General features: G+C 42.6%; 1 protein-coding gene across 3 annotated transcripts; it reads right to left on the reverse strand.

Moving 5' to 3' along the window:
• Nucleotides 1–766: 766 nt before the first annotated feature.
• Nucleotides 767–10,916, reverse strand: rrm1 (ribonucleotide reductase M1 polypeptide). 3 transcript variants are annotated; one of them, XM_015341789.2, is made up of 20 exons: nucleotides 10,842–10,913; nucleotides 10,725–10,757; nucleotides 9,608–9,696; nucleotides 9,078–9,255; nucleotides 8,160–8,260; nucleotides 8,005–8,064; nucleotides 7,725–7,764; nucleotides 7,324–7,486; nucleotides 6,728–6,869; nucleotides 6,300–6,383; nucleotides 5,921–6,082; nucleotides 5,711–5,790; nucleotides 4,786–4,987; nucleotides 4,514–4,663; nucleotides 4,180–4,401; nucleotides 3,802–3,878; nucleotides 3,531–3,666; nucleotides 3,272–3,367; nucleotides 2,967–3,155; nucleotides 767–1,986 (listed from the first exon to the last, which is right to left on the reverse strand). In XM_015341789.2, the coding sequence occupies exons 2-20, from the start codon at nucleotides 10,741–10,743 to the stop codon at nucleotides 1,798–1,800; spliced, it is 2,379 nt and encodes a 792-aa protein (XP_015197275.1). In that variant the 5' UTR covers nucleotides 10,744–10,757; nucleotides 10,842–10,913; the 3' UTR covers nucleotides 767–1,797. The 3 variants fall into 3 exon arrangements, with proteins under 3 accessions (XP_015197275.1, XP_006627910.1, XP_015197276.1); XM_006627847.3 differs by having other exon boundaries at nucleotides 10,725–10,916; XM_015341790.2 differs by lacking the exon at nucleotides 10,725–10,757 and having other exon boundaries at nucleotides 10,842–10,887.
• Between the last annotated feature and the right edge of the window lie 489 nt (nucleotides 10,917–11,405).

Genomic DNA, 11,405 nt, shown 5'->3' on the forward strand with positions numbered 1-11,405 from the left:
TTATACTTTGCTTGTAATTAAATTAGCTGCTTCACAGGTGTGATATTGCAGGTACTGTGGCGTAGCCAGCTCACTTAAATTGCAGTTAGTAATTTTCCACTATTCCAGCAGGATAGTTAGTAAATGACGTTTAGTACATTATTTACACAGTAAAAGCAAACTAGTGAAATAAGAGAAATGTTTGATCCCTCAGTGGTTAAAAGAAGATAAGGACACACAACACATTTTTTTTTGTTTCAGAGCATGGATCATCCATGGGTGTCACTATCAAGATTGAGAATGGTGGTCAAGCCAGAATGTGGTGTATTTTATTAGGTTTCTTCTGGCATTAACCCTTTTGCTTATCATTAATTTGATTATTTATTATTTCATTTCCCACTGCCACATTATGATTTTTATAGACACAGCTTGGAAATGTAACTGTAAAAAAAGGCATTCTTTTCACCACACACCAGCAATACTCTTGTAATGCCAATTCATTTATTATGAAGTGTGAAGTAAAGTGTAGGTGTCAAAATTAAGACATTCATACTGTGTTCACTCATTAGCATGTGGCTTTGGAAAGTGATAAAGAACCACTACGGCCTAGAGCTGGTATTTAGCCCACCTCAAGTTGAAATTCCAGAAATGCTTCTATATATAGTCTATATAGAATCACTATGCAAATTGAGGATAGGTTTCTTCCATTCTTCACTCAACCAATACAGAAAAAAAACAAGATTTTATTTGGAGATTTATTACAAAGTGGACAACCTTCAAAATGAAATGCTTTAAAAGTTTGTTTTAATGAAGTATTGTATGTACCATTTTTAAATTAAAAGATGATGCTATTCTCAGACACATACCAGAAAATATCTGATCAAATCATATCAAAGGGTTCGAGATATTCGACTTCATATCCTGTACATATTAAACTACCCCACCCTCTTGACAAGACAATCTGAACAGCTTTACCATTGCAGTGTGTGATTTTTCTAGATTTCATTGCATTCCATGAAATAAGAAAACGGTTTTTAAATGCCACATTACGTCTCTAAAAAAAACATGCTATACAAAGACTTGTTCATTAGTTCTGCCTGCAGACAAACCATTCTCAAGCTGGCTTCTGTTTGTACAAGCGTTATAAATATGATAGACCCTGCGCACATTTCAGAATTTCTGAAGTTAACAGGACAAATGTATATACAGTTTCAACACAAATGCAAATTGTATGTGGTTTATATGCATACAGTTACAAATCATAAAGAAATATGGGCATTCGCGTATAAATTTAAGTAGAGCAGACAGTTCATCACAAAGATTTGGTCATTAAGTGTCCTTTTATGTAATACTGCAACAACACAGCCAAGTGGGAAAACAGAACGCAAAACATGGAAGAATTCAGTACAGGAACCCCTTAAGATGCATCTTCATGCACCCTGCTGACACGCTTTGAGATGTCCTCTTAAGAAAATTCAACCTTTTTTTTTTGCCGACAGAAGTTCAACAGATCATGAGGCTAAAAAAAAATATCCGCCGTCCCAGAGGAGAACAATCCTGACAAAACCCACAGACACCAAGAACGAGCCATCCCCCTCCTCCCACGCTCGGTAATGGGGAAAAAAAAAAAACCCAACAGCTGCCCAGATGCAGTTCCAATAAGACAGCGAGTTGCAGTGAGCGTCTGACAGGGTACACATGCAATGGGGCTGCTGCTGCTGCTGGCCTTGCTTTTGACAACGCCACAAGCTCTTATCGGGGGGTTTCGATATCTGTCTTGGCAGCCGGGCTGGGGGGGGGGGAGGAGGCAGGGGGCGTCTATGAGCCACACATCAGGCATTCATCCTTGTTCTCCAGTGAGCAGACCATGGCCGCCTTGTTGCGCTCCACGGCGGCCTGCGCGTTCTTGGTGCTCTCGGCCTCGCGGAGCTTCTCTTTGTTCAGGGTGAACTGGATGGGGTTGGCCGCGGGCTTGGTCCTCAGGTAGTACATGCCAGTCTTTAAGCCCTGGAACACAGAGCCATGAGGGATTTTATACACACCCTGCGTTTTATTAAGACTCCCAATTTTAGTTCATCTACCGTTAAAGGGGAACTGCAGTCCGAGTTTCTTAAACCCGTCATTAAATCTCGGTAACCAAACAAATTCATCGATGGTAATTTTACACATCTCGGATTAAGCACAAAACCGTGAATTTTGTGAAAGGACTATAAGGCGCCATGTTGTCACAAACTCGTTTTCGATTTCCCATGAATAGTGACGTGAAGCGGCCCTTCCTGCTCGCTAGTCACCGAGTAATGTAATGTATGGGTCAATAAGTACAGGTTATGCAACAGACATTTCACCACAGAACGTTTCCGACGTGATCTGCATGCAGAGTTAACAAGTACTATTTCTCTGCAAAACCATCTCGAAGTCGAGAGCAATATTTCTATTGGATTAAAAGAGGTGTATTCACAAGCCTGCTTCCTTACTATAATGTAATAGGGCTGCGTCATGTCACTGGACGTTTTGTTGCCACGTTCTGAATCGCAGAGTATGGCCCTGCACATACCTCGAAATGTTGTCTATTTTGTGATGGAAATTGGATGTTTTACAAGTTACCGTGCACATTTTACTTTAATTTCGGTTTGAAATGCACTCGTCAATGCCGATTCTCTATAACCCCAAAATATAAAAATAGCAGTGCAGTTCCCCTTTAATAAACGTTTAACTCCCACTAAGCAAACATTTTAATCAAGTATGTCACACCACAACGAGAACATGAGTTAGACCAGAATTGGTAGTTAACATTCCTACCCCCACTCTTCGACAGTAGACAAATACAAGCTTCACCAAATCCTGCAAATACTGGAATTCAGATAATTTATCCTGAATTCCAGTTTTGTCTTCATTTTTAATACCATGTAGTACCATACATATGAAATGTTTCACATGCTAAAAAAAATATTATGGAAGGCCAAAATGTGGAACAGATGTTTGCTCACCTGCTTCCAGCCATAGAAGTGCATACTGGTCAGCTTCCCATAGTTGGGCTCTGCGATGTGGATGTTCAGCGACTGGCTCTGGTCAATGAAGGCCCCTCGGTCAGCAGCCATCTTGATCACAGTTTTTTGGGAGATCTCCCACACAGTCTTGTACAGCTCCTTCAGGTCACTTGGGATCTCAGCAATGCCCTGCAGGGAAGAGGAGTCTTTAGCTTCCATTTAGAAAAATAAAGGCCCACCATCCAATTAACCTGAAGAAACCTAAAAGGAGAGGTTTCTCCATCCTCCTCCTTCAATCTCCATACCTGAATGGAGCCATTCTGAGAAATGATCTGGTTCTTCATCTCCTCGTTCCACAGCCCCCGCTCGGTCAGATCTTTCAGCAAGTGTGGGTTTACGATCTGAGGGCCAGGGAAGCAAACCTGTTACCACAAACTCTTCAAGGCAAACGGTCTTGAAGAGTTAGTCATCTTTAAACATCTCAGTTGCCTTCTATGAAAGTTCTAAATTCAGAGAATCTCGCTTTGATTCTAATAGAGGAGAACAAGGTGGAGAGGTTCTCACCTGAAACTCTCCAGAGAGCACCCTGCGCGTATAGATGTTGCTGGTGTAAGGCTCAATGGACTCATTGTTGCCCAGTATCTGAGCTGTGGAGGCAGTAGGCATAGGGGACAGCAGTAAACTGTTCCGGACTCCGTACCTGTAAGGAAGGAACGTTAATGCTGGCGAACCATTCTCCCTGTGAAGCTGCAGCACGTCTGCTTGAAAGATCTCCTGCACAACGTCCTGCATTCACCCACCCACACATTTTAGAAACATTTGCCGGGTAACTTACTGGGCGATTTTCTCTTTCAGGGCTTTCCAATCCCAGAGATCCGTAGGGGTTTTATTCCACATGTCATACTGCAAAATCTAAAGAGAAGAATCACATCAGCACTCAGGAACACAATATTAATCCCAGGAGACAACCCACCGGGATCTCCTTAACAATAGCTGTATGGCTCTGTAGTTTAATTCAGTACAGAGCAAATAAATGGGGCTTCACAAGTTGCTGCACCACCTAACTCCATGGGAACTTCAGGGAACCCAGGCAGGGCTTATTTCTTATATGTGGCATTAGAAATCAAGTGATACACCTGACAGAAAACACAATCCTCCCTCAAAATGACTGACATGCAAGAAAAATAAACACAATGTAAGGAGTCGGACTCACCCCTTTGCTAACTGGTGAGCCTTCGTAAGTGCTGTAGGGCTCCTGTGCTGCAGCCAGTTCACAGCTGGCCTCCAGAGCTGCGTAGTAAATGGTCTCAAAGATCTGGATGTTCAGCAGCTGGGCCTCGGGGCTCTCAAACGGGTAGCGCATCAGGATGAAGGCATCGGCCAGGCCTTGGACGCCAATTCCAATGGGCCGGTGACGCCTGTTGGAGTACTCAGCCTGGTGGACGAAGGACACAGCCACGTCTGATCATACCAATACCAGAAACCATTGTGACATGGCCGAGGAGCTAAAGAAGCACAACACGTAAAACACAGATGGTATCTCTCACCTCTGGCACAGGGTAGTAGTTGATATCGATGATCTTGTTCAGGTTCCGCACAATGACCTTGGTGACATAGGCCAGCTTCTGGAAGTTGTAGGTACGCTCAGGTGTCACGTACATGTTGACAGCAATAGAGGCCAGGTTACACACGGCCACCTGGAAGGAGGAGGACAAACAAACTTTGAGTCTTGAACTTATGCCCAGGTATTTCACCGATCCCACAGAATAAGTGATCAGGCGCCCCACAGCACCGAAGACGGGCCCAGTTCCTAGCTCACCTCGTCTTTGCTGGTGTACTCCACCACCTCTGTGCACAGATTGCTGCACTTGATGGTACCCAGGTTCTGCTGGTTGCTCTTCCTGTTGCACGCATCTTTGTAAACCATGTAGGGGGTTCCGGTCTCCGTCTGAGACTCGATGATCGCGTACCACAGTTGCTGTGCCTTCACCACCTTGCGCGCCCGTCCCTCCTTCTCATACCTGTGAAACAGCGGTGACAGCGGTCAGGGACACTAACTGCCACAGGACAGGTTTCCTTGAATAATATTCCTTAACACTTACATGGCACTTTTCTACACACTCCACTCAAAGTGCTTTACAAGTAATGGGGACTCCCCTCCACCACCACCACCACCAATGTGTAGCCCCTCCTGGATGATGTGACGGCAGCCATAGTGCGCCAGTACGCTCACCACACATCAGCTATCGGTGGGGGGGAGAACAGAGTGATGAAGCCAGTTCATAGATGGGGATTATTAGGAGGCCATGATTGGTAAAGATCAGGACAGCAGGGAAATATCCCTACTCTTTTTGAGAAATACCCTGGGATTTTTCCCAAAAAATTGTCAGGTCCTTGGCTCTATGTCAAACCGCAGAGTGGGGGCTCCCTACTGGTCCCATTAACACCTCTTCAAGCAGCAACCTTAGCTTTCCTGAAGGTCACCCATCCAGATACTGACCTTTGCTCACACCTGCTTAGCTTCAGTGTGCTGTCTGTTGTCTCGGGGTGATATAACTGCTGGCTGTATCTATGTAGCTAAATGCTCACTGCTGGACAAATGTGCCTGAATCAAACACTATAATGTTGCTTGCATAGGTCTCAATACATTCTTTCTGAGGCAAGATTCTATAAGACAAGACTTCCTACTTGGATTCATAATAAATTATGCTTTCTGTTGCATTTGCAGCGTTGTTATGTTTTACCTTGTGTAAAGTTCCTCAAACTCTTCCCCCCAGCACTCATCAAGTCCAGGACAGTCGCTGGGACACATGAGGGACCAATCCTGAGGATGGAAGAGAAAGAAGGACATTCTTAAGTACACTACAGCATGATTCGAGATGCCCGAAATCACCCCTTCACTTGAACCATTGTTCAGCAAGAGGTTTCTGAAGAAGAATAAAGTTTTAAGTCACCTCATTGTTTTCAACACGCTTCATGAAGAGATCGGGGATCCAGAGGGCATAGAAGAGGTCTCTGGCTCTCTGCTCCTCTTTCCCAGTGTTCTTCTTCAGCTCTAGAAACTCAAAAACGTCAAAGTGCCAGGGCTCTAGATACATGGCAAATGCACCAGGTCTCTGCAACAAAACAAGAGAGACAAGTTGACAAAGAAGAGTACACCTCACTCTCCTTATCAGTGAAACATATCAACATGCTTTACACTACATTACCAGTAACCGCCATCATTTCCGGTAATCCCAGTAACCCCCATCATCAACACAGATTTTATTCCATGCCATCACAGTGAAGACCTTGTATACTGGAATGAGTTTTTAGAAAAAGCCAGAGTCTCACCTTATTTCCTCCCTGATCTACGTAACGAGCAGTGTTGTTATACACCCTCAGCATAGGGACCAGTCCATTGGAGTTGCCATTTGTCTGTAATGGAAATGATTATTATTATTTTATTAAATCAGACTCCTCAGAAACCAGCTATGCTGAAAATGCCAATTTCTTCAATACTTGTGTATTTGTTAGTTTTGAAGATCGGGATGTTGGGATAAGCAGATTGTATCAAGATTGGGACAAGAAGTTCCAAAGGCAAAAGCTTAAATTAATTATGCAAAGGTTACACAGCCAATCTAGAAAGCTACATAAAATTTTCCATGACCAAAAAAAAGGGGCTTTGGAGATCAGACATTTTAAAAATCAGTGGGATAGCCACATTTTCCAGCTCAGACAGGGGAAAGGCAACAACTGGGTGCACGGAGAACAGTACTCACCCCAGCAATGTAGCTGCCAGTAGCTCGGATGCAACTGACAGCAACGCCGATCCCTCCTGCTGATTTAGAGATCAGCGCACACTGCTTCAGGGTGTCATAAATCCCCTCAATGCTGTCGTCCTTCATGGCAAGCAGGAAACAACTGGAATTAAAAAAAAGAGTTTAGTTAAAAATGTACGTTAAAATTCACAACAGACTGATACATGGTCACATTTATATAGCTCTGAAGTTCCCATACGACTTAACAAATTGAATTTCTATCACTTTCGTTTTTATAGGTTCCTCTCCTTTTGCTGTTCTGAACCACAAGCACCTGGAGATTAATTCAGTCAATTTCAGTCCAGTGCGCTGTGAAACAATTACATACAGTAAGTGCAGCAACCACTTTAGACATTTTGACCTACAATACACAGCACTGCGTACATATAGCTGGGTTGGTTCCACCAAAATTTATTAAAAGGGGTCAAGCGAAAAAAAAAACAAAACAACACGTCACAAAACGTCTGTGCCATAATAAGGGTTGAATGAACAACACTGCCATACAGCTCTACTTCCTTAAGGTTTTCCCGGGCAGAATGGGCGGTGAGTTCACACACCTGGAGAGTTGTGGCCGGTTGGTCCCAGCATTGAAGAGTGTGGGCGAAGCGTGCGTGAACCACTTCTCCGACAGCAGGTTGTACGTTTCAATAGCAGCGTCAATGTCCAGCTTGTGAATCCCGACAGACACTCTCATCAGCATGTGCTGAGGACGCTCGGCCACTGCGCACAGACAGGTATACTGCTTAAACTGGGCATTTTGATGCGTTCGCTTAAAGCAACAGGCATGCACATTAAGCAGCCAGATTCTGCTCGAGGGAGTCTACCGTTAAACAGAAACTGCCCGGCACAAATGTTAAGATCAGTCAGAAAAGGAACAAATGTACAACCCACTTTACTTTCACTTGTTAGTTTTTTTTATTTCCTACAAAAGTAAAATGCAACTAGGAATGACACTTACCTTTTCCATCAATTTTTAAGAGATAGGAACGTTCCAGTGTCTGAAAGGTGAAAAGATTCACACATTTAAATTTCAATATTTAAAAGGGTGCTCTTTTGAGATTCTAGTGTTTAAGATGCTTGTCAGTCGATGTTGTCTGTCACTTTTTAGTCAAAATTAAGAGCTAGAACTCAACGATTTACTTTTACGCTATCCTGTCCTTCACAAAGGGTTTAGAAGAGTCTATTCTCCAAAAGTATTAAGAGTCAAACATTCCAGTCTACATTCAGTATTAACTTACCTTGAATCCAAAGAAGTTGTAGGAAAAATCTCGATCATAAATAATAGCAGAATTCAAACGCTGTAAGAAAAAAAATTTAACAATACATAAGTATGTAGAATAATTTACAGTGAAATGGAAGTACCACTTAAATAAAATCCTTCGCAGATACATACATCCTTGTTAGCCAGGACTATGTCGAGGGTTTCTTTACAGATCATGGGTGAGTGGCGTTCATTCAGGGGATTCACATAGTTGTACAGATCCTCCATCACATCTGTGACAGTGACAAAAAATTCAGTCAGAACCACAGCCAAATGCATACAAAACAATATTGGGACACGTTAAATGACAACACTACAGGTTATCACAGCCATCATGAACAACACCTCTCATCCGCTTCATGGGACTGTTACTGGGCAGCGGAGCACATTTAGCAACAGACTGCTCCAGCTACGGTGTTCAAGGGAACGTTTCCGCAGGTCTTTCCTCCCGGCGGCTGTCAGGGTGTATAACGCCCTAGGCCAGGACTGTTAGCCCTTCATTTGCTCCTTTATGGACAGCATGTTTACTCCATTGCACTTTTTGGACAATCAGTCTGTATAAACCTATGCACATATTTTATTGTTTTTACAGTGACTATGATCAGCACATTTTGCACACACCTATGTATTTATTTATTTTGTTGTCTTTTGTTTTCTAACTATTCTGATGTCTGTGTTGCTTGTCTTGGGCTGGACTGCTGTAACACATCAATTTCCCTACGGGATTAATAAAGTATTATCAATCTGGATGGATGGACCATGCCTCCCACAACCCGAGAAACCCATCATTAACTCAGTGCGGCTCTTACAGATACCCCTTTTGCAGACACGGCCGCCCGACCTCCGTCACATGGGTTGTGGGAACACCTCAGCTTGAAGTAACAACCAAGGGTAACCACTGGCACCCGGCAGTTACTATAGTAACGGACACTTTTGGCCGGCGTCCTTTTGTGTAAAACCAGCATTCACTTTATTTTCCCCAACTGGACGTTCAGTCTTTCAACATGGCACCCTCTCCTTCAAAGAAAAGGCCTGCGTCCCGGCACTCACCGCTGAAGACCTTCTTGGTCTCCTTGTGCAGGTTGGACACCGCAATCCGGGCGGCCAGGATGGCGTAGTCGGGGTGCTTGGTGGTGAGGGTGGCAGCCGTCTCCGCGGCCAGTGTGTCCAGCTCCACTGTGGTCACCCCGCTATACAGCCCCTGGATCACCTTCATCGTGATCTGGGTCTGGGGAGAAGAGGACAGCCATGCAAGCGTTCAACACCAGGGCTTAGCCTTTCTCTGCCAAACTGTTTGCCGTCTACCACAAGAGATAACGATCAATCAAGATTTTTGCCAACAATATTAATGTGGACTATTTTTGGGACTAAATAGTTCAAAAGAATTAAGGTGCTACTTAGACAATACTAGGGACTAAGTACTTGTAACTGGAAGGCTGGGGGTTCAATTATTAGGTTAATTGATTATTAGGTGACACACGACTCTTGGACTTCTTCAGTAAAATTCCCTGCTGTATAAATAGGTAGAAACACAAGCTGCTCGGGATAAAAGAGTCATAACAAATGTAGCAGTCACTCACTGGATCCACAAAGTCAGCATTGAGCCCATAGCACAGCTTCTGAATGCGGGAGGTAATTTTGTCAAACATGACGCGTTCTTGACGCCCATCTAAAACACACAACAAGAGTTTAGACGCAGTTAGCATTTATCTTCAACATTTTCTTGAAGAAAACCTACAGTGACAGAAGAACTTTAGTCTTTCACTATAAATTCAGTACCAAAGGGGACCCCTTATTTTACATAATGCATAACCGTATTCACACAACACAAAACGATCTCTTTTAACGACGCACTCATAAATACGACATCTACTATCAGTGCCGAAAACATAAATCAAAGAGTGAGTGGCGACTGCTTATTTTTTCATATTTGGAGCTATACCAAGACCATATTAAAAAAAAACATTCATTCGATAACTAAAACAGATAGGTTAACTCAGAACCTCAGCGGCCAAGTAACGGTTATATATTAACTGACCTACAGTTGAAAAATACATCATACAGAAAACAAAACTACAAATAGAATTCATACTTCATGAAGTCTAAGTCATTCAAAAAAATTAAAAACAAAAATGGAACTCATTCCCCGCCTCGCCCTTGAATTGCCAGTGGTGTATTTGGCGCCAACATTTCAAACAATAGGAGCTTCCAGTTGTGCACTTGTAAATAAATTTTAAACCTCTAATTTACTAAATTCTGCATAATTCACCCCTCATCTTCTTTCTAAATTTCTAAAATCTCAACAACATATATCCATATTCTCATCAAATGAACGAAACCACATGAAAAAATATAGACCAGAGAACGTACTGTCAGTCTATTTAGGTCTGACAGGTGTCTCTTCTATTTTTGAAACAAGACACCTGATTTGTGTTTTCTTTTTAATTTGGCTATCAGTAAATTAAGACACTTTTACCAATTTCTTTAGCTTATACAAACTTTGTTTCTCCTCGGTACAATTATAGTGCTACACACAAAGCCAGGATAAATCGAGATGCTATCAGATGACGCGAAAATAAATCCACATTAGTCCTAACAAAATTAATGTAAATACATTATTTAAAAAAAACATTTTTATAAGTAGCACTCGATGACAATAACAATGTGGAACATCAATGAGGATACTAAAGAACTTACCTCGCTTGATTACGTGCATGGCTGTCTTGGATTCTATTTAGAAAATGTAGCAAAAATGAAATTACACAAATCAAATGAATTTAATGAAAACTTATAAAATTAATGCTTTGTGTCTACCTTCCGCTGCCAGCTGTACCTCTACAAATCCAAAGAATTAAGCGCGAAGTGAACCCGGACCCGCCACGAACTGAAGTACTATCTTTCCACTAGCCAATCAGTGAAGCCCGAGCGCCGAAGAAAATAAAGGTCAACCAATCAGCAGCGGAAAGTGCAAAATTACTGCCCAATCACGACAGCCCTGACTCGTGACTAAATTAAAAAGGTCAGCCAATCAGAAGCAGAGTCGCAAAAGCAGGGTTTCTGGTTTTTCCGCCTTCAGGAGGATTAAGTACGCTGGTGCTTTCGAGATACGTAATTGATGGTTGTAGAAGGAGGGAGATTGAAGTGTTTTTGTTCTTTTCCTTGTTTTGAGACAGATATTTGAAATTGACATTTCTCTGAACACGTCGTTCTCCAGGCAGTTTCTCTCGGACAGGCTGCCTTCAATTATGTCGACAGCAGCTAGGCGGTCTTTAGCCATGCAGGGCATGGTAGTGTCTCCTGATATTCCTGCATTAATTGAAAGAGTCTTTTAACTAGCGGTTTATACAGATTCAGTTCATTTGGGAAATTTTCATTCAA

This window comes from Lepisosteus oculatus, chromosome 5 (genome assembly GCF_040954835.1).
Source record: "Lepisosteus oculatus isolate fLepOcu1 chromosome 5, fLepOcu1.hap2, whole genome shotgun sequence".
Lineage (NCBI taxonomy): Eukaryota > Metazoa > Chordata > Actinopteri > Semionotiformes > Lepisosteidae > Lepisosteus > Lepisosteus oculatus.